Raw genomic sequence first — 21,607 nt, forward strand, 5'->3', positions numbered from 1 at the left:
GAGAGCGGGATGCCGTGCGGGGGAAGCTGTTCTTGCTTACATGATCGCGTTCTACTTCAAGTGTTCTACTATACTTGAGACAACTACAGACTCCGGACTGTACGTTGGTAAACAATAAATAAGTCGTTGCATGCTTGTTCGAGTAAATGCCACGTACTTCCCATCACTCGCCAACACGGCGTAACCAAAAAACACACAAAAAAGTCCGTAAACCGCTAGCGCACAATCAATGCAGTTCCCAGAATAACTAACACAGGACACCGAAGGACGGGGAAGGGGATGTAAATCTTCGCTGATACGGGGGGTGGAACAAAATATGACATAGGCTGCGCGGTGATGCAAGAAGCGCAGCAGGCGAATCGAATGATCATAAAGGGTATCTATCAGTCTTGGGATGGAGGCGCGACATCAATATATCCGTCGTCATCGTTGATGACCGTCGCGTGCATCAGGCCCGTCATCTGGCCTTCGTCTTCGTCCAGCTCTTCATCGTCGTCGTACATAGTTGCTTCGCTAGTTTCTTGTTGTCGCATGTGACTGAGGTGGTTGAGATGGTTGCGAAGCCGGCTGACGCCCTCGCCGCTGAAAACGCAGAATACATCGCGTTGTTGCTGCGTGAACTCGGGTGGGGCATCTCGACAGAACGCCGTGAGATCTGGTCGCAGGAAGGCATTTATCCCTGTCAGACTGAGGTGGGTGAGTCGTGGGCAGTGGTTGAGTAAGGTGAAGATGCCCTGATCAAGAGTCAGTAGTGGAATGGACACGCGAGAAAAAAAGACTTACCTCCTCGTTCAATTGTGTGCAGTAGCTGAGATGCACACGCTCCAGACTGCTGGTTACTGGGTAGTTTGACTTGGGTCGTGCCAGAGCGACGATACTTTTATTGGTGATGGACTGGCATTTGACGAGACCAATCCGTCTTAATTTGGGCAAGGTCGCCAGTTGCTGGATGCTGTGATCGGTCAGGCGGTTGCAGCAGGCCAAGTCGATGTATCGAATGCGATTGCACGACTTGATCAGATGCATAACCGCCTGGTCAGTAATGTTGGAACAGTGGCCCAGGTGCACATAATGCAGGTTCTTGCCCAGCTTGCAAATGGCCAGCACCGAGCGGTCCGTGATGAATCGACACTTGGCCAACACCAGATTTCGTAAGCGTGGAGCGGCACCGACGATTCTTTCTACCGCGTCGTCCTTGACATTCTCGCACGCGGTCAGGTCGAGGATGCGCAGACTGTCGAATATCAGATGTCGCGGGAGATTCAAAAATGCCGAGTCGTTGATCTCCGAGCAATGCGCCAATCGAAGTTCTCGTAGGTTCCGGAGCGTCGTCATGAGAAGCGTGATGGATGGGCCAGTCACCAGCCTGCATTCGTGCAAGTCAATCTCGAGAAGAGCCGGGCAGTTCTCCGCAAAGGACATGATCGACCGATCAGTGACATGGGAAATCCCGTTGAGTTTCAACTGCAAACATTAGCATCGATTCTCTTTTTCGTGGATCTGTCGACTTACCCGTTTAATCTGGCGACAGTTTTGCGAAACGACAAGCAACGAGTCGTCCGTGACATGGGCACAGCCGGTGATATTCAGTCCCTGTAGACGAGGACAGTTCCTTGACACCGCATACATGGTGTGATCCGTCAGAGACCGCAAATCCGAAACATCCAAAGCCTGTAGATGTCGATTCCCGTCCAACAGATCCGACACGCCCTTGTCCGTGAGTTTGGAACAGTTTGTGAGGGTCAAGCGCTCGATGCGCTTGCACTGGGTGAAGGGGACGACGGTGCCGTCGCTGACATCCTCCATCAAGGCCGAGAGATTCAGCCGCTTGATGAGGTCCGCGTAGAAGAAAAGACTATCGGGCTTGGCTACCGAAGAAGCCACGCTTTTCAGATTATCCCAGTTGTTGCACGACGGCCGGTGCCACAGGATGCCGACACAGTTCGCCGCCCAGCTACGGCAGACGAGCATGCACCTTAGCATATCGGAAGGCGACGTCAGCTTCGAGAAGACGCCGATGAGTAGCTCGGGCGGGAGGCGGCCGATGGGGGGCAGGGCAACGGTCCGCTCGGGGAGTACGTGGAGGTCGCGGAAATTGGCCACACCGACCGACGACTGCGAGTCGTTGGCCTGGGCCATGAAGAAGTCGGTGTCATCGTCGGCGGCGCGCTCGGGCGAAGTCGAGGATGAGGTTTCGGAGGGTGCTTCGCTCGAGAACCGAGCGGAGGATCGTGGGCGGGGCATCACGACCGCCGCTGATGTGCTCTTCGAGGTCCAATCCTAGCACCTTTTGGAAGAGTCGAGTCTCATATATCAATAGGGGATATTATTCGGCATGGGCGATGAGGCGCATGTGAGGGTGGTCTCGATCGGGTAGGCGGCCGTGTGGCTGGTTGGTTGGAGGGGCGATCGCTGGAGGCTGACCGACTCTGACAGGTGGTATTTTGGGGGGAATCTCTTGAATTTTCAAACTGAGAGTTCGTTGCTGGGAAGTCTCAGGCCTGATATGAAGGACTTAGGGATGGCTGGGGTTCCGGTGGAAAACAGGGGTGTCCTCGGAGGGGATGGGGACAATATGACGAAGGAAGGGCGCGAGGGCGAGAACGTGATGGCGGGCGCGTGAAGAGACCGGGGTTGGATGGGAATGGTGGTGGACTGGAGAATATCAACTGACAGATGGAGGTCGATCTCGCACGAGGGCAAGGTAGGAGAAGGGACTAAATTCGGGCGAGGAAAGGCAAGACCGAGTGAATGGTCAAGATCACTAATGTAATGGAATGAATGGATGGGGCCGGTTTCACGGCGGAGTTGGGCGCCAAGACTGCTTATCGATATCGATCTATATTTACTCCTTCACTATGCTCGAAGCTACTACTTCTTCACCCACTCGCGCAGAATATTCTTGCGGATCTTGCCCGTGCTCGTCTTGGGCAACTCCGCCACCACATCCACTTCGCGCGGGATCATGAACTTGCTGATGCCACTGTTGTTCCGCGCCCACTCAATCACCTCCGGGCCCTGCAACTGCTTGCCCGGCTTGACCGTCACAAAGGCCTTGGGCCGCTCGCCCCAGTGGGAGTCGGGGACAGCGACGACACCTGCTTCCAGAATATCGGGGTGCGTGACCAGCATGGACTCGAGGGCGACCGACGAGATATTCTCGCCACCTGCCATCCATTTGTCAGCCAGTGCTTTGAAATAGGGGCTCAAAAAACATACCGCTGATGATGATATCCTTGGCTCGATCGAGGATCTGGATTGCGCCGTCGGCATGCCAGATGGCCAGGTCGCCCGAGTGTAGGACTCCGCCCGCGAACAACTTGCGAGTCGCCTCCGGGTCTTTGTAGTATCCCCGAGCACAGATATTGCCCAAGAAAACAATCTCGCCAATCTCCTGGCCATCCTTGCGAACCTCTGTGATGGTTCCTTCGGGGACATCGGCCTTGATCACTCGGCAGGGAAGACTAGTGATGAAGCCATGACCCTGCCGCGCCATCTTTTGATACTTCTCCTTGAGCGAGATCTGATCCCATTCCGGCAGGTAGTATCCCTTGGTGATAGGGCCGTAGGTTTCAGTCATGCCGTAGACATGCACCGGGTGCAGGTTGAGGTCTGTCATCTGCTCAAACAGATGCGCCGTGGGTGGACTAGCAGCCACCGTGACACGCACGGGATCGGGCAGTCGCTCCGCTTCTTTGGCATTGCAGAGCAGCGTATTGACTGTGGGAGCTGCATTGAAATGGGTGATATGCTCCTCTTTCAGGAGTCTCCAGATCTCCGGATAGTCAATCTTCCGGAGACAGTAATGCGTGCCGCGCACTGCGGTTACCGACCAGGGGAATGTCCATCCTAAACCAGTGTTAGTCTAGCTGTCGCGGACAAAGAATAAGAGCACGAACCCATGGCATGGAACATAGGGAGAGTCCATAGATAATGGGCTCGCCCACGGTGATAGTTCAGGCCAGACTCGACGACGTTAGCTAGGGCGGCCAAGTAGCATCCACGATGGGTATATTCAACACCCTTGGGCCGGGCCGTAGTGCCACTGGTGTATGCCAGCGCAATCGTGGAATCCTCGTCAGCCGCCTGGCTTTCCAGGGCGCTCCAGCCTTTTGCCCCGGTCTCAGAGTCATACCGCAGTCCCTCGAGAACCGCGTCATCAAAAGGGCCTTTCAATTCTCCCTCCGTTGCATCGGTGTCGGTATCCACAAGAATAGGCACTTTGGGATGCGCCGATCGATATGTTTCGAGTAGAGGGACAAATTCTTCGTCCACGATGATTAGGTCGGCATCTCCGTGGTCGAAGATGTAAGCGATATCTTCGGGCTTGAGGCGATAGTTGACCGCTACACAGAAGCCACTTTAGTTTGGTATTCTCGTAGATGTCAACGACTATTATCTTACCAACATTTACCGAACCCGCCGCCGCAATGCCAAATATCGATTCCAGGAATGCCGGGGTATTGGGGCATAGGATTCCTACTCTCTTGAAGCTACGCTTCTTGAGGTAGTACGCCAGACCCCTAGCACGGTCGGCGGTCTCCTGGTATGTCCGACGCAGCACCTTGTTGTTGGCTGTCACATGGTAGATTGCCTCGGCCTGCAAGTTGTGTCTCTGTTAAGATTGCGATTAATCGCTCTCGAATCTTCACGTACATTGGGTTCAATTTCCGCCGCGCGAGGGAGGAAGAAGGTTGGTGATAGGGTATGGTGATTGTAGCGATGCTCAAAGGGGACAGGGCCCGAGGAGAAGTGGCCCAGGAGGCCCGACAAACGCGACTTGACGCCTGACATGATCGACTAGTACACAGGAATGCAAAGGAGTGCAGAAGGGAATATTATTACATAGGGTGAGTTGGAGAATCCTCCAGTAGTTATGCGGGGAAGTTAGTCATAACCTAGGTTCGGCCGGCCGGGTGGAACAGGGTCGGATAACTGTAGTAGCGTATCTAGGGGCTAGGTAGACCTACGGCGACCTACGCAGACTAAAACTACACCCCAAATGAACGGTCATAACGTTATGATCATTGGAACTCTTGAATGTTTTGGATTCAACCGCCACGGCGCGAGTCAACCGGCCAGCTATTTGGAACAACCCTTTCTTCCCATGCAACTCCGTTTTTTCTGCTGTTGGAAAACCCCGAAGAGCCCCAGTCCCCTCTATTCCAGGAGGAACCGGGGGATAGATCAAAAAAGGTCGATCTCGGCTTGCCGTTCAAGATTCGCGGAAACAAAAATAAACCGTTTGCGATCCCATTCCATCAGACAACACACAACCACCCGGCTCCGCGCTAATAAGGTATCTAGTAGCCGTACTGAGCAAGCTGGGTCTTGGTCTTGCTGTTCACGTTCGCCTTCTGCTCTGCCTGAGCAAGGTTGCGACGAGCGGCCTTCTTGCGCTCGTAGTATGCCTTGCTCTTGACCTTCCGCCGCTCCTCGAGTCTATGAGTGTCATATTAGCATTTTTTCTTCATCAGTATTGGGTGTAGGATTACCCACCTAGAAACAACATCCTGGTACTTCCAGCCAACCTCGTGGCTGAGACGACCGACGGTGCAGTACTTGCGACCGGGGCGCAGACGCAGGATACGCAGAGCCTGGGGAACGACGACACGCTTCTTCTTGTCGTAGGGGGGAGGGACACCCTCGAAGACCTTCAGGCGCTCCATGGCGGCGGCACCGCGGGCGGTCTTGTGCGGGATCATGCCGCGGACAGCCTTGTAGAGGATGCGCGAGGGAGCGCGGAAGTGGAAGGGACCGCCACGAGTGGGGTTGAAGCGAGTCATCTTGCGAAGGTAGGCGTGGTACTTCACTGTGTGCGAATTCGAATTAGCATGGACGATTCATCCCAGTATTTCATATGCCCCGATTTTGTTTCTCTTCCTGGTTCTCCAACTGCTGATCATAGTGTCCTCCTCTTGTGCGAACATGAAATAGAAAAAAAAAACTCGAGAGGCGAGGGGGGCAAACGTACGCTTCGCGCGGAAGAACTCGCCGGAGATGTTGAGGGCTTCACATCTCACGACGACGATCTTCTGGCCGTTGAGCAGCTGCTTGGCAACAGTGCTGGCCAGGCGACCCAGGAGGTGTCCCTTGCCGTCGATAACGACCTGGATTGAAGATTGGAGTCAGCGACGTCTGCCGTGTGCAAAGCGTTCGACCAGGAACAGGGGAGGCAGGAATAGAACGCACCACTGGTTCGAAGGAGGACATCCTGCTCTGTCACCGTATGAAAAGGAAATGTCCCTTGGGGTGGATGGTTGTCGGCGGTGGTTGTCGTTGGTGTCGAAATCCACACACGGATCGAAGTGAAAGAGACTAAGCGAATTGTGTTGTGCGGGACCATGTGACCAGAAAGCCCTGAAGGGTTGTGTGGGTCACGTGGTCCGCGGCGAGTGTGTATTAGATAAACATTGATGCCTGAACACTGAGGTGGATAGGGAAAAAGCACATGTCCTTCCTTCACTTCACAAAGTCTTTTCTCGTTACTACGCTTGCATTCAGTCAAAGCAGCATTGCCCTACTTTAAAGCCCTCCTGTACAGCGAGCATAGAGGAAAGAATATCAAATAAAGTGAAATAACAGGCATTTGAAACCTTCGCCCTACCTAGCGCCGGCACTGATTGCCTGATACTGTTGAACCGAAAGCTTCGCAAGAACCGAACCAATGCCCACTTGTTTAGGTGGGATGGCTTGCAGAGCACACTGGCACCACAATGACCGCTGACGGTCTTTCTTGTTGATGAAATATTGCTGCACATTCCACAGCGGACATATGACGGTCAGCTTCATCGCAGAAGCATAACTATACTTGTCCGAGTAGACTATTGCCTGGCATATCCGCCCTGCAAAGACATCGGTGCACTCCTCAACCCTGGAAAGTTCCGTATCCAGCCCCTGGCCCAAAGAACCGAACCACTCGGTAAGCATAGACTCGCGATCAAGGCATGGACATTTATGTTGGGCGGGCAATGATGGACGTGAATCTTGTGTGTATACGATCGTGGTCTTGTAGGTTCTCATGAACTTGGAAGCCTCGTAGTTCAACACAAAGAAGCCTGTCCAGCAAAGAAGAAGAAGCTGACAGATATATCGGTCTGAAAATATAATGACTTCTGGAAATGTATCGATCAGCTCGGGATAGTCTTCGACAAAGGATAGTTCGCCAGGTTCCGCCGCTCTGATCTTGAAAGCGCAAGATTCTTGACGATACAAAAGTTCAAGATACCACAGCCGAAGTTTGGAATATGTGGCCCTGAACTGGTCAAGGAACAGATGTTTTGCAGAGGCTGTCTGCTCGACTTCGCCATAAAGCTCCTCAAGCCGAGGTATGGCTTCGTGAATAGTTCATCGAAAGGATGCGTGGTCCCATGGTAAAAGAGTCTCGCCCATTTTCTTTAACCATTTTCTTTAACTCGTCCCTAGGGATTCGACCGATGATACTGCCGTAATTGGTCTCGATCATGAAGACAAAGTTCCTATCCCAGTTGTATTCGCTCAGCGCTATATTGGTAGGGCATCCAGTCCACTGAGCGACGTGCACCCGATTCGTATCTTCTGCACTCGAGGGATCCAATAGGAGGCGCTGGTACAAGACGGATCTTCCTCGATGCATGACAGGCACATAGGTGTTTCCATCTCGTGTGATATCACTTTTTTGAAAACAAAGTCATATAGTTCTCCTTTCGGATCTGGGGATTGCCCACGTGCCGCCGGTGGCTTGGGATTGGCAATGCCTTGCGGTTTGGTAACAGGTCCGGCAGAGGTAGAAGGCGAAAGTAGCAGATGAAACCCCAGATGTAAGAATAAAAGTGCAGACCAAATCATCGTGAAAGTTGGGAACGGTAGACAGGAGCCAGGTACTTCACGCGGGCCATGCTCCTACTTATGACTCAAAGAATAGGGGGCAAGTGATTTATTATGAAAGCCCAGGGCAGGATCGGGATTGTCTGTCTGAGGCTAGGGCTTGGACATCCCGCCCTTCTTTATCTACCGCCTTCCTATGATTCCGGGCACACAGCGCCCCATAAGGAGTGCTATGGCTCCTGGGAGGTGGGCGATAGATACTGGTTCGAGCGATAGATAGTCGAAAGGAAACTACGACTCAGTATGATTCCAAAACTGATCACAGGCTCTATACTTCATCTGGAGCGTGTGGAGACCGTCGCTCTATGGAAATTTACCCTTGACGTCGCTGCTCCAGAACTTAATTCAAGCCGGGACATCAACCAGATGAAATTGGAACGACAAATTGATGATTGAAGAAAAGAGGATCCTCCGGAGGTTGACGATGGGGTAGCGGCAGGCGTTGGCGGTGTGGTCGCTTTCCCCACACAGGCAGAGTATAGTTCTCTGTTCACTACCGTGTACAACAACACAAGATGCACCGCAAGACTCGCTTCGTCTGCGTCTCCGACACCCACGGCTACACGCCTTCCGAGGCGGGCTTCAAGATGCCCTCAGGCGATGTCCTGATCCACGCTGGCGATCTGACGAATAATGGCAGCATGGCGGAGCTGCGGGAGACGATGGCGTGGATTTCCCAAGCCGACTTTGAGATCAAAATCGTTGTGGGAGGTCAGTTCTGTCCCTGACGCCCGAAAATACGTCTGCCGCTCTACTTCTCATCGGCTGAGTTTCTGAACGAATAGGCAACCACGATGTCACTCTCGATCCGGCATTCTATGCCCAGCATGGACGAAGTTTCCATGGCTCCAACGCTGAAGATCCACAGCGATGCATCGAGCTCATCACGGGCTCTTCGGTCATCTTTCTTCAGCATCAATCGGCCATTATTCGGCTGACTCGACCGGACGGACCACATACGGTCTTCAAAGTATTTGGATCGCCTCATTCCCAGTTCGAAGGAAATTGGGCCTTCGGGTATGAATCGAGTGAAGCCAGCGCGCTCTGGGACCAGATCCCACGCGACACGGATATCGTGGTGACGCACACGCCGCCCCGGTCTCACTGCGATGCGAAACTGACTGGGCGACACGTTGGGTGCGATGCTCTTCGCCAGCGCTTGAGTTGCATCAGGCCGCCGTTAGTCATTTGCGGCCATGTGCATGAGGGGAGAGGGTACGAGCGAGTGCGATGGGGAGCAGCAGATGCGGTCGAGCGTGTGATTCGGGGCACCTTGCCGCCGCGAGAAAGTAAAAAGCAGAGTCTGGTGGATTTGACGGGGAAACGGGACGAGCCTCTCGACAGCGACGGGTTTTGGGTCGAGAGTACGAATCAGGGAAGCTCGGTCGCTGGCAGGTCATCTGCAGGGATGGAGCTTGAACGACAGCCACGCCGCAGGGAGACCTGCATTGTCAACGCGGCCATCATGGCAACCAGCTGGCCGCATCGAGCCGGGAAACAGTTCAACGCCCCCATCGTGGTCGACCTGGAGCTTCCGGTGTGGCACGACGCAAATCCCCCGGGTGTCTGATCTCGGCGAACGTTCTGCTTGCTTCGGATCGACACGCCGTGAGGGAGTGACATGCAATGCTATTGCATGCTCTGCAGCGTGGCTGGGCCCTGAGGGAGGGAGCTTTGGCCAGTCGAGGGTGTTTCTGGTTGGCCGCTTTGATATCACCAGCCAGTGGGCGGCCTGTCAGATCGAAGCGTTGGCTGGACTCCCGCCTGGAAAGTTCTAGCGCTGCTTAAAGCGGCAGCAAAAAATCCTCCCATCACATCATTATCGTCCCCGTCATCTGGTGTTCCCCTCAGACGTCGCAGCCAGCGCCTAACCGCCGGCGCTGACTGGATGGCGGAGCATCCGGGCTTTTGGGGTATCCCTTACATGAAAGCCATGCGAGGGTGATCATCTTCAGGTCTGGCTCGATCTGGGGTTCTCGTGCGGTACCGACCGACCGAGCAGGCGAGTGGCACCCGACACAACATCTACAGCATTCCGAAACCGACCCTGGTCACGGTGTTCGGCGGCGGCGGGGCGGCCGCAGATCATGTTGAAGTGTGTTGGCTATGGAACTCCGGACGGTGTGACGAATGTGCGACCGGCTCGAGTGGACACGGAGGTCTTGGTTTGCCGCTCAGAGGTGGGGATCGCAAGCCTAATTCACGACTAGCTCGCTGATGCATCTCCCATCACACTCGGTCAACTGATGGGGGGAGCCCCAGCTGATGTGAGTTGCCCCTCGATGGCATTAGTGTAGCAAGTTACAGGACCGAGGCGGGGCGACAATTCAGTGGTGGAGAGTTAATAATAGTGGTTAGGCAATTCATTACATAGTTCTGCAATCATCCGTCCATGGTACCGGTCGGGAGGGGCCGTAGGAATGACAAGTGAGGCGAGGCCTTGAAGCCCAACAGGGCATGATGCGATGGGGGCCAGGGCCACCAGTGGGCGTCATCCATCATTCCGGTCAGGGCGATGGAATGAGGATTCCATTTTACCGGTTCGGATGATTATTTATGAGCCCTAGTCTTCATTGATCTCTCATTCTCATTCATCCTCAGTATCTGTAATACTGACTCAACGCCACCTTGGCCCTCGGTGTGGCTGAGTCCCTGTTTTTTTCCCCCTGACAAGTTCTTTCATGTTCTTCGCCTCTTCATTCTTCTGATTCGCTTCGATCCTAGTCCGTTCGGCTATTCGGATTCCTCTCCTTCATAATCTCTTCTCTCGCCCTCCAGAACAGTCTGGATGCATCATCGGTCTTCGTGCGCCCTGTGGCTTCGTCACATAGAATACGCCGACCAAGCCCCCTCCACCGCCTCTCTCTCTACTCCACTTCCCCATCACCGCTTCTTCCCCCTCAACCTGTGAGTCTCTCCTGAGACACCACGGTGATGTCCTCTCCCCCCGATATAGACCCCTATGCGACCCTGGGCGTGCCCAAGGACGCCACCGTCTCCGAGGTCCGGGCTGCTCATCGCAAACGAGTCCTCAAATGCCACCCCGACAAGATTCAGGATGAGTCGCAACGGAATGCCGCCCAGGATGAGTTCCAGCGCGTTCAGCAGGCCTACGAGTTGTTGTCTGATGAAACGCGACGAGCTCGCTACGACCACCGAGCCAAATTGGCCGACCTGCGTCGGGAGCTCCTGGAACGCAGGCGGACGACCGACTCGACGAACTATTCCTCGCCACGCGCCACTGGGTCGATGGGGACCTCGCGCGAGTATCGTGATGGACGCATATACGAGGAACGCGTGCCCCAGGAAGCGTTTTTGGACGACGAATTGCGCTTTACAGATGAACCAAGGCCCATGTCGCGCAAGTACGATGATTTTGGTATGAGGTCAAAGCCCAAGTTTGGCGAGGACAAGAGGAAGTCCCGGACCGTGCCGGTCAGTAGCTACCGTGCGGCAAAGGAACAGGCCCGTGATACGGCCAAGGCCACGCATTCCGAGCGAGCCAAGTATCGCGATAAGGAGCGGCGACGGCAGGTTTGGGAAAAGTTTGATCATGCGGCAGCGCATGGTGAGTCGGACGACAATGCATCGGATTCCAGCGTTGCTGCCGGTGCGACATTTGTTCGCCTGCCCCGGCTCAATCGCCGCTCTCGTACGACGGATTCTCAAACGGCGGAGTCCTCGCGTCGACGCGAGCGATACTACGACGATGACAATGAATATTCCGACAAGCACCGCAGCTTGCATACGCAGGCAGAGGACTACATTGAGCGATCCAAGGTCCCCAGCAGTAGTAGTCGTCGGCCGCGGGTGTCGCGGTCCCCACAGCGCTACCGTGGCTACGAGTCGGCGGAACCAGAGTCGTCCGCTTCGCGGCGCGCGGCTCGGTCCACCCCCAGACGCGGCTCCTCGTCGCGCAACCCGTCTTATGACGATCTGGACTCCTCTCCGCGGCCCAAGTTTCCCGCCAAGATGCCCACAGCCTCAACATCTCCGACCGTGAAGAGTCCGCGCCCTTCATTGTTTTCGAGTCGGTCCGCCACGGCGACTGCTTTCACCCGATCCAAGTCCAGTCGTCCGGAGTCTTCAAACCTATACAACATGGCCCATGAAACCATCCCTTCGCGCTCCTCCAAGCTGCACCGGTATGACTCCGGATACTCCAGCCCCAGCACGCCCGAGATGCCCGCAAGGTCGAATTCGCCAGCCAAGTCCTCAACCCGCTACAAGATCGTGACAGAGCCCGAGGACCTTCCGCCTTCCAAGCCCAAATACCATCGAACAATCTCGCCCGAGCGCACAGAGCGTCCGACACCCCGACCTCCTCCCAAGCGCAGCACCACAACTTACTCCTACACCCCGGAGTCCTCGCCTCGCATTGAAACGCTCAAACCGCGCGCTGAGCGCGGGTCTTCGGGACGACCTGCTTTCCGTGATGTGGAATACACGACTCGTGTGAACGATCGTGACGTCAAATACGCTCGCGAGATTAGGCCCGACGATGTCCTCTACTCCAATCGCAGAGCCTACTATGACACCCATCGTGCTCCTCCACCGGGGAGACGGCAATCTGCCACCGCATGATTTCCTCACTTACGACAGCTCTCTCTTTGTTTTTGGTGGTTTTTTATTTTTGCAGTTTTTCATTCCTTCTTGTCAATACATACCTTGTGTGGCTTGTCCTTTGACAATCGCCATGCCTGCCATAGAAACCCTCTGGTTTTATCAAACCATGATTTCTCATTACTATCAGATTCGCCCCCCAGCAAAGCAGAGTGCTGGAAATGGTTGCAGAGGGTATCTCTCCGTGAGAGCTCGACTGCTCGCAACCGGGGCGGTTTCTTGTTCTTCTTTGGTGTTTAGGAGCTAGCTGGTGTTCTTTGTTCTTTCCCCCTATCATTATCCCAATGAAATTCACACCCGCACTTGGCATTGGGATATCTTTCCTTTGTCCTTGGTTACTGTCTTGTCTGTCTTTACCTGGGAATCACCATCACTATCAACATCACCCGCATACTCATTATCGTCATGCCCATGCTCTAGACTCTCGCCGGGAGACCCATTTAACGAATTACGTTCCTTGATACGACTGATAACGCTTTTGATTCCATTATTTGTATGTAATTTGAACAGAATGAAGAGGATTGGTAGTGGGTACCACATATTCTTGGATATTGAGAGTAGAGTAAAGCAGAGTAGAGAATGTATTTACTTGAACCATTGCTGGCTATGTACATGGACAGGAAAACATCCATAACAAACTCAGACAAAATCAAATCGCTAGATACATTAGAACACAGCGCATGGTGGGTATTGTGTGAACATTTCCCAGGTCTATATCTTCTTTTCCCTTCCATTCTTCTTTTCATAGAGATTGTAGTTACTGTAAGTCACACCCATGAAACAAACATATACACAGTATATCTCACGCTAAAAGGGATCAAAGAGGCAATCGGCCACGAGTACTTAGATCAGAACATAGAAAGCACACATCTAAAACACAAGTCAGCATTTCATCGAGGATGATCGAGCGTCAAAGCGTAGAAACATACCATAGACAGACCCAGAATCATGGAGCACCAGAAAAAGACATTCTGTATCAGGAATATCAGCAATGTGTACAAGACGAAATAAAAAAAGAATACTCACGTTGAGAGTCGTCCGACCCCGGAAGAACCGGGACTTCTGGACAGCAACGATAGGCAGCTGCAGCATCATAGCCCCGAAGCCATAGCCGCGCAGCTTTTTCGTGATGCAGCTCATGACCAGCTCATGGGCCAGAGCGCTGACCAGGAACGTGATGAGCATGGCGACGGGCTGGGAGAAGTGGGAGCGCGCAGGGAAGTAGACGTGCCGGAAGAGGAAGTGGTGCACGGGGACGTTCCATTCTCGCGAGAATTCGAGCCTGATAGGTAGGGAGGTACTTGGTTAGGGAATACCGACAAGCATAGGAGGATAAATATGGGGAAGAAAAGACGCACCAGTCACACGAGTTCCACCAGTCTGAGTAGAAATGTCGGTCCGCGAACCGGGTCATTTCCGCGAATGCACCGAGGACATACTCGAAAATGACCAGGAACACCAGCAGGAAAGTCAGCAAAAACGGAAACAGGAGCATGCTGACGGACTCTGCGAGGATGAGTGCTTTGTCTGCCACGCTGTCGTAAAGGTCCAGCTGATGGTGGGCCTCGTTCAGGACGGGGAGAATGAATTCTTCGCTTGTCATGGTCAACAGGAAGATACATCCGAACACAGCTAGAGCCTTGTATCCGATTTCTCGCCAGCGCCGCTCAGGATTACGCGGGTACTCGAGCTCATAGCACAGCGTCGGACAGAAGAGGAAGTCGATATAGTTTCCTACATGGAGGTTCTGTGGGTAGGAGATGTTGCCCAGTGGGGAAGTTAGCTCTGTGGCTAGATCCTCGCGCAACTTGTCGAGGGGTTCGGTCGGGTGGCCTTCTTCATGTTCTTGTTGCAATTTCATGGATGGCCGACGTCGTGGTGTCTCCGGGTACCGGACTGCAGCGGTGGATTCGGCCTTGATCTCGCCTGATTTGTCTAGAGCTGCCAAGCGGCGCTGGGTTTCGCTCAGGTGCCCATTGTAGAACGCGTAGGAGTGCAGCTTCATTAGGATGGTCAGGAGGTGCAGCGTGAAGAAGACCTGAGCCGTCCAGGTCCAATGGCGCATGAATGGCCAGCTAATACCCAAGTCAGTCAGTTGAGAAAGTGAACAAAGACAGAGAGAGAAGGGACTCACTCACTTGAGCCATAGAAACATCCACAGTGCCTCGCCCACACTCTGAATCACCACCCCAGCGCGAGACCACCGCAACCACTGCGGTCCACACTGATACAGCTTGTGAAGTGGTAACACTAGACCCGAACTCACCACCATGGCCAGGTCGCTAAGAGCCATCTCATACACGTTGGCCGTCAACAAGCTCCACACCCGCACGCGTAAAGGGTATCCAGTATCCTTGATATTGCGCAGCATCGTCGTCCCGACCATAATGGCCAGTCCAATCCAGAAGAGGGTAAAGAAGCCCCTGAAATTGTGGTAGTCGCTCTCCGGATCAAAGTGGGACACGCGTGGCACGTAGTCGATGGTGTAGAACAGGCGGTTGCGCGCCCGCACCTGCTTCCTGGCCGTAGAGATGGACCTCGCTGAGGGCGGCGCATCGTCAGGGACAGGGGTGGACCAGCCACTGCATGAATGATGAGCCATTGCGCTGCATGAGCGGTCCATGTTCGAACGTACCTGTTGTCTAGGGAGAGCTTCGAGGCGGCAGGAGAAAGCGTCGACTCAGACTTCAGATCAGATTGCAGAGGAACAGCTCGTGGCCGTAGGTTCGAGGCATCGTGAGAGATGGCAGTGGACATCCTGGGTGAATTGGATATCCCACATGGACCAGAGGTCAAGAATGAGTTGAGTGGTTTATTTGGGGTCGAATCCGATGCCGAGGAGGAACGAGGCCACTACGTCATTCAGCCTTACCGGTAGTGTCCTGCTTGCACCTAGCCTAGACCTCCGATGTATTCTACACACCTAAAACATGGATGTATCTTCTATCCTCCTGCACTGAATTCATTTCCGTGCATTGACACAGCTTCCTTCACATTTCCACCAAAACATGCATTTCTGCCTCAGGCACCAATAACTGGTCACATGACTATTACCGAATCCAGCCTAGCCCCACGGCCTCAATCAAGCCAGGTCGAAACAAACCCAAAAGCACAAAGTCCAGACCGTTGATCCGCTGCCACTCTTCTATCCTCTTCTCTGCTCAGGAACCTCTGCCGTGGACTCCTCCTGACGGTCCATCCTCCTGTCTCTTTCCTTTCCTCACCCCGCCGGCGGGGGTCCTCGTGGCCGTCATGTCTTCCCGTAAGTTGTTGCCCGCCGCCCCTCCATCCCCTGATCCCCCAGGCCCCTCCCCCGTTGAGGTCGCATTGCTGACCCCGGTTGGACGATCTTAGTCAAGCAATTCATTCGGAATGTCCGTTCAGCAAAGACCATCGCCGACGAGCGAGCCGTCATCCAAAAAGAGAGCGCCGCCATTCGTGCGTCGTTTCGAGAAGAGAGCCACGACTCCGGTGTCCGGTAGGTGGCAGCGAGTACTTCCCAATGGATACAACCCCCTAATAATCTTACAGGAGGAACAATGTCGCTAAACTGCTGTACCTGTTCACTCTCGGAGAGCGCACCCACTTCGGCCAAATCGAATGTCTGAAACTCCTCGCCTCACACCGGTTCGCCGACAAGCGGCTGGGATATCTGGGGACCATGCTGCTACTGGATGAGAACCAGGAGGTCTTGACTCTAGTGACCAATTCTCTTGGAAAGTATGTGCTGCATTCGAACCCCCTCGTTTCTCATTTCTGACCAAAGGCAGTGACCTCAACCACTCTAATCAGTATATCGTCGGCCTGGCGCTCTGTGCCCTCGGTAACATTGCTTCGATCGAGATGTCCCGCGACCTGTTCCCCCAAGTTGAGACCCTCATGTCAACAGCCAACCCTTACATTCGCCGGAAAGCCGCCATTTGTGCAATGCGGATATGTCGCAAGGTCCCGGATCTGTACGAGCATTTCCTGGAGAAGGCCAAGACATTGCTGGGAGACCGAAACCATGGCGTCTTGCTTTGCGGGTTGACCTTCGCGATCGACTTGTGCGAGGCAGAAGAAGAGGAAGAAGGCCCGGAAGGCGTGATTGAGATGTTCCGTCCACTCGCTGGAAACCTGGTGCGCGTCTTAAAGGGACTCACAACGTCCGGGTATGCACCCGAGCACGATGTCTCCGGAATCACAGACCCTTTCCTGCAAGTGAAGATTCTGGGGTTTTTGCGTGCCTTGGGCCGGGGCGACGTAGCAACCAGCGAGTTGATCAACGACATTCTGGCTCAGGTGGCCACCAACACCGACTCGTCAAAGAACGTGGGAAATGCCATTCTCTACGAGGCAGTGCTCACCATTTTGGATATCGAGGCCGATTCAGGACTGCGGGTGCTGGGTGTCAACATCCTCGGAAAGTTCTTGTCTAACAAGGATAACAACATCCGCTATGTGGCACTGAACACCCTGAACAAGGTTGTGGCCATTGAACCTAATGCGGTGCAAAGACATCGGAACACAATCCTAGAATGTCTTCGGGATCCTGATATCAGTATCCGCCGGCGCGCGCTCGATCTCAGCTTCTTGCTGATCAACGAGGGTAACGTGCGGGTGCTGGTGCGGGAACTGTTGGCCTTCTTGGAGGTGGCCGACAACGAATTCAAGCCGGTGATGACTACACAGATTGGAATTGCCGCCGACCGGTACGCGCCAAACAAGCGTTGGCACCTGGACACGATCCTGCGGGTTCTCAAGCTGGCTGGGAACTACGTGAAGGAACAGATTTTGTCGTCGTTCGTCCGCCTCATTGCGACCACCCCTGAACTGCAGACCTACGCCGTTCAGAAGCTTTACTCATCTCTGAAGGAGGATATCTCGCAAGACGGTCTTACTCTGGCGGCTGCGTGGACGATTGGTGAATACGCCGACAGTCTGCTGCAGGGCGGCCAGTACGAGGAGGAGGAACTAGTGAAAGAAGTCAGGGAGAGTGACATTGTCGACCTTTTCCACAACATCCTTAACAGCACCTATGCAACCCAGGTTGTCATCGAGTACATCACCACCGCATCGATGAAACTCACCGTGCGCATGTCAGATCCCTCTCAGATTGAACGCCTCCGCCGTTTCCTGTCTAGCCGGACCTCCGACTTGAGCATTGAGATCCAGCAGCGTGCCGTCGAATACTCCAATCTGTTCGGGTATGACCAGATCCGCCGCGGCGTGCTTGAGCGGATGCCTCCGCCTGAGATTCGCGAGGAACAGCGGGTTTTGGGTGCACCCACCAAGAAACGTCAGAGCAAAATTCTCCGTGACAAGTCGAAGAAGGTCTCTCGGCCCGCTGAGCACGACCTGCTCCTTGATCTGGTCGGTGGCGCCGAAGCCCCCGTCACCAGCCCGACCTCGAACGGATCCAACACCGCAGATTTGCTAGCCGATATTCTCGGCGGCGATTCCGGTATGTCCTCGCCGCCTCCGACTGGCCAGCAAAAGACTAGCACCAGTGCCATCATGGACATGTTCGGCAATGGCCCGACATCCCCCCCGCCCTCCCAGCCGGCCTCCTCTGGACTGGATTTGTTGGGAGGTGGTGGTGGCATGGGCGCATCTGCACCTTCTCCGGATGTCCCCGTTAGCGCCTCCGCGCCCGCAAACACTGCCTTCAACAAAGAAGGCCTCGTGCTCACCTTGCAGGTGCAACGGAGCGCCGGCGGCAATGCCCAGATCCTAGCTCGCTTCCGCAACGAATCCAACTTTAACAGCTTCTCCAGCGTCGGTCTGCAAGCTGCCGTGCCGAAGAGCCAGAAACTGCAGCTGAGCGGTATCAGCAAGGCTGAGCTTGAAGCTGGCGATGAGGGCACGCAGTCTTTGCGAGTTAACGCTCTGAACGGAGTGAGTTATATCTTTCAATCTAAATACGGGTTTCTTTTTGTTGCTAACGTGTGTGCGTCCAGTCCCTCCCACCCAAGCTCCGTCTCCGTCTCCGCGTCACCTATGCCCAGGACGGTGGCAATCCCGTCACTGATCAAGTGGATTGGACGGAGCCTTGAGAAATCAGCCACCTATCGACATACTCACTTCGAGAATAGGAGGAGAGAAAAATGACGAGGTCAAATTGTGTTCTCCTCGGCCTGTTTTAATTTATCCCAAACCCTCTTTCTATACCTTCAGTCCGCAATCCCACATACACATTCCACCGACTCTAGATCTTTTCATCGTTTGGTCTGTTTTTCGTTTCTTCTTTCTTGGCTCAAAAAGGAAAGGGAAGGGTTCATCTTTTTTGTACATGCTTCGGTAGCAAGATGAGAGAGCTTTAGCGCAGGCAAGTGTGCCTTCTTTTTTTGCTGCATGGGGCGAGTTGAACCCAGGTCATTGAAGAGGTCACTTCACATTCTTGTGCTCTTTTTCATTGACAGTATATGTGATTAGTAGAGTAAAAGCGATGGACGGAAAGGTTAGACTCCATCGCGATGACGCGCCTCGGAGCGAGCATTCACGAAAAGGCTCCACTGCTGATGGCCCGTAGTTTCGAGGAGGCCGATCTGGATAATGTCTCGGGATTGATAGGAGATATGCCGGGGGTTGAGAAGATTGGATGCATTGGGCTAGACGGGCTTACACCTTTGCGGCGAAACCGAACATACCAGGCATATTTTCAGTCAAAAAAAAAAAAAAAAAAAAAAAAGGAAAGGGATGCACAAGAGGCCCGGGATTTAGATTGGTATATACAAGAGCTGAGGCGGCTGAGACGGAACTGACATGGTCCTATCCAAAGTGAGGAGTGATTCCGACACTCGTCATGGATCGATGGGCATGAAAGAACGATATTTTAATAAAATATCCTTCTTTTCATTGGCTTGACTTTTTTAATTGGTATAATCGTCACTGTGGTAGATACTGCTGTTGGGCAAGGTTTCCAAGCTGCATTGACTGCAGGAAGCTACGCTTTTGGTGTGGTGACGGTTCGGATGCTATACTTACTCTCTTTAATGCCCTTCTCTGAAAGTGTTCTGTAGCTTGCAATTGGTCTCCATGTCTATCAGGTAGGGATGAAACATGACTGCCCAATAGCCCTCAATGAGAGCCAAAAGCGAAAGAAAAAAGAAACCAATGAAATGCATTATATAAACTCCAGACCTAGATCACGCAGCGATCAATCCGTCCGCACCTCGGTGTAATAAGACGGCGGCGGCTCAAGATGATCAAACCTCTCATCAGCAGGAAGGATGACCTCGCCCTCCCTGGCACGGGGCAAACATGCCCTGAGCGGTGGGCGCACGATGTCATTGAACAAGAAGGTGCCGTAAACGAGCAGCGCGAAGCCGACGACCTGCAGCCACTTGAAGGACTCCCAGCCCAGACCTAGCGATACGAGCCAGATGAAGAGCGTGCGACAGGTGTCGATTGTGCTGCGTGATGTGGCGCTCACGGTGCGGGTTACGGAGAGCCCGAAGAAGTTGAAGCCGCTGCGATTGATCAGTATGCCGTGTGCAAGGAAAGGAGGGAAGGAGCGGGAAGGAACATACCCAATGCTGATCATGATAAGAAGGCTGGACACTGCAATGGCACGATTGTAGAAGATTTCACGCCAGCCCTCTCGCATATCGAAGTAGCCGTATTGTCCGGCCTCTGTCCGTCCCACGACCAGGTACAGGATAATCATCGCGATGACAGTAACCGTGAAACCGAAGATACCTTCCCAACCAACGACCTGAATGGGATCCATAGCATATTTCTCTAGGATCCACTCCTCCAGCACGAACTGCGACGCCGTGAAGATCTGCGCCGCGGCGATGAGGAGCACCCCGGCGATAGTCTGGACGGCCAATTGGGCGTCGACAGCGTCGCGGGCATACATCAGCACCCGCGAGGCGGTTGCAGCGACAACTCTGTCGTCATCCTGCTGGATATCGTGACCGGACTGGCCAGCGAAGAGAGCGCCTGATAGTCCGACGACCGCGACGCCCAGAACCACGATGAAGAGCGCGCTCCATTGATAGAAGAAAAGTCTGCGGCGGAGGAAGAGCACGCTGAACAGTCCCACGAAGAGAACTAGTGCACCGCGCGTCATTTGGTAGATACTAGCGGCCACGAAGAGGAGGCCCACGTTCATAAGCGTCGTGCCGGTGATATCGCAGCAGGCTGGCGCGGCGAGGAGGAAGATTTTCGATCCGCGCAGGGGGATGCGAGTGTCATCTTCGGCGGCGGGTTTGTTGATGGGACTCCTCCGAGCTCCGGGCCCTTCGAGGGTCTGGTCCTCCTCGTCGTCTTCTTCGAGGTGTTCGTCATCGCCGTTGACGGGTTGGTATCCGCCCGCGAGGAGCGGGGAAGATTCGCGAGAGAAGCGCGGCGAGATGTACCGTTTGTAGAGGATGGATAGACCGAGGACGAGCCAGCAGCCCATTTCTCCAATGAACATTTGTACTCTATATTATTTTCTTGTTGTCAGGAAAATCCGATGTGGAGATGGCGGTGGATCACCTACGTCTGGATCACTGGCTGCTCGAACAGCTTCCACTCCTTAGGGTCTGGCGAGTCGCAGTTCCGGACACATTGCATATCCTAGACCAACCGTTCCGTCAGAACCGATCAGCTAAGAGAGGATCAGGACTACATACCTGGTATTTGTTCAGAATGGTGTTGCAGACGCCGGTCACGAGCATCATCGTGACCAGGAAGGGGATGACGGCGCCGTTCGCCATGGTTACAGATAAACCCCGGCGGATGGGCTGAAAAGTAAGAGATAGATGAGTACAGCTCCTAGGGGAAGGGGGGAAATGTGGAGGGAGAGAGGAAGGGAGGAAGGAAGGCCAGCTATTGAGCGCCTGTTCGGGAGGCGGACAAAGCGAGTAGCTTATCGGCATGATAACATCATCTGACCCATCTATCTATCTGGCCCGCATTCCAGCCGGCCGAGCTATGGAGGCATCTACAGTACTACCAAGTCTGTCTGTCCTACATGATGGGACAAGAATAACAACAAATCAAACATATGGCAATAAATTGGTCGGACACGTCCAGGCGGTCGAAAACGAAATCGCTGTCCGCGTATTTTTTCCTTCCAGAACGCCATCGCTCGTCCTCGATCCGCAGAGTAACAACGGACACAAACAGCTAGTAGACTGACCATAAT

General features: G+C 53.9%; 8 protein-coding genes across 8 annotated transcripts; 3 read left to right on the forward strand and 5 right to left on the reverse strand.

The window, feature by feature from the left end:
- Positions 1 to 383: 383 nt before the first annotated feature.
- Positions 384 to 2,244, reverse strand: N7474_004243 (putative ubiquitin ligase complex F-box protein GRR1; the record flags this gene model as incomplete). The annotated part of the gene is made up of 3 exons (XM_057195658.1): positions 384 to 734; positions 784 to 1,464; positions 1,513 to 2,244. 3 exons carry the CDS (start codon positions 2,242 to 2,244, stop codon positions 384 to 386), a joined length of 1,764 nt encoding a protein of 587 aa, XP_057053054.1.
- A 627-nt stretch (positions 2,245 to 2,871) lies between these two features.
- N7474_004244 (putative AMP-binding domain protein) lies at positions 2,872 to 4,794 on the reverse strand (the record flags this gene model as incomplete). The annotated part of the gene is made up of 5 exons (XM_057195659.1): positions 2,872 to 3,167; positions 3,220 to 3,849; positions 3,900 to 4,346; positions 4,405 to 4,600; positions 4,657 to 4,794. 5 exons carry the CDS (start codon positions 4,792 to 4,794, stop codon positions 2,872 to 2,874), a joined length of 1,707 nt encoding a protein of 568 aa, XP_057053055.1.
- Positions 4,795 to 5,303: 509 nt separating this feature from the next.
- Positions 5,304 to 6,213, reverse strand: N7474_004245 (60S ribosomal protein uL13; the record flags this gene model as incomplete). The annotated part of the gene is made up of 4 exons (XM_057195660.1): positions 5,304 to 5,442; positions 5,500 to 5,812; positions 5,975 to 6,110; positions 6,193 to 6,213. 4 exons carry the CDS (start codon positions 6,211 to 6,213, stop codon positions 5,304 to 5,306), a joined length of 609 nt encoding a protein of 202 aa, XP_057053056.1.
- A 2,168-nt stretch (positions 6,214 to 8,381) lies between these two features.
- On the forward strand, positions 8,382 to 9,436 carry N7474_004246 (metallophosphatase domain-containing protein; the record flags this gene model as incomplete). Its single annotated transcript, XM_057195661.1, has 2 exons — positions 8,382 to 8,577; positions 8,652 to 9,436. The coding sequence occupies 2 exons, from the start codon at positions 8,382 to 8,384 to the stop codon at positions 9,434 to 9,436; spliced, it is 981 nt and encodes a 326-aa protein (XP_057053057.1).
- Positions 9,437 to 10,800: 1,364 nt separating this feature from the next.
- On the forward strand, positions 10,801 to 12,450 carry N7474_004247 (J domain-containing protein; the record flags this gene model as incomplete). The annotated part of the gene is made up of 1 exon (XM_057195662.1): positions 10,801 to 12,450. One exon carries the CDS (start codon positions 10,801 to 10,803, stop codon positions 12,448 to 12,450), a length of 1,650 nt encoding a protein of 549 aa, XP_057053058.1.
- Positions 12,451 to 13,332: 882 nt separating this feature from the next.
- On the reverse strand, positions 13,333 to 15,246 carry N7474_004248 (putative sterol o-acyltransferase (APE2); the record flags this gene model as incomplete). Its single annotated transcript, XM_057195663.1, has 6 exons — positions 13,333 to 13,359; positions 13,419 to 13,460; positions 13,516 to 13,771; positions 13,848 to 14,564; positions 14,628 to 15,071; positions 15,125 to 15,246. 6 exons carry the CDS (start codon positions 15,244 to 15,246, stop codon positions 13,333 to 13,335), a joined length of 1,608 nt encoding a protein of 535 aa, XP_057053059.1.
- Positions 15,247 to 15,741: 495 nt separating this feature from the next.
- Positions 15,742 to 18,524, forward strand: N7474_004249 (AP-1 complex subunit gamma; the record flags this gene model as incomplete). Its single annotated transcript, XM_057195664.1, has 5 exons — positions 15,742 to 15,751; positions 15,811 to 15,967; positions 16,021 to 16,209; positions 16,260 to 18,366; positions 18,429 to 18,524. 5 exons carry the CDS (start codon positions 15,742 to 15,744, stop codon positions 18,522 to 18,524), a joined length of 2,559 nt encoding a protein of 852 aa, XP_057053060.1.
- Positions 18,525 to 19,627: 1,103 nt separating this feature from the next.
- On the reverse strand, positions 19,628 to 21,176 carry N7474_004250 (putative nucleotide-sugar transporter; the record flags this gene model as incomplete). Its single annotated transcript, XM_057195665.1, has 4 exons — positions 19,628 to 19,940; positions 20,001 to 20,900; positions 20,960 to 21,036; positions 21,093 to 21,176. 4 exons carry the CDS (start codon positions 21,174 to 21,176, stop codon positions 19,628 to 19,630), a joined length of 1,374 nt encoding a protein of 457 aa, XP_057053061.1.
- Between the last annotated feature and the right edge of the window lie 431 nt (positions 21,177 to 21,607).

Source organism: Penicillium riverlandense (assembly GCF_028828495.1).
Source record: "Penicillium riverlandense strain IBT 135883 chromosome Unknown utg000003l_segment0_segment0, whole genome shotgun sequence".
In the NCBI taxonomy this organism is placed as follows: domain Eukaryota; kingdom Fungi; phylum Ascomycota; class Eurotiomycetes; order Eurotiales; family Aspergillaceae; genus Penicillium; species Penicillium riverlandense.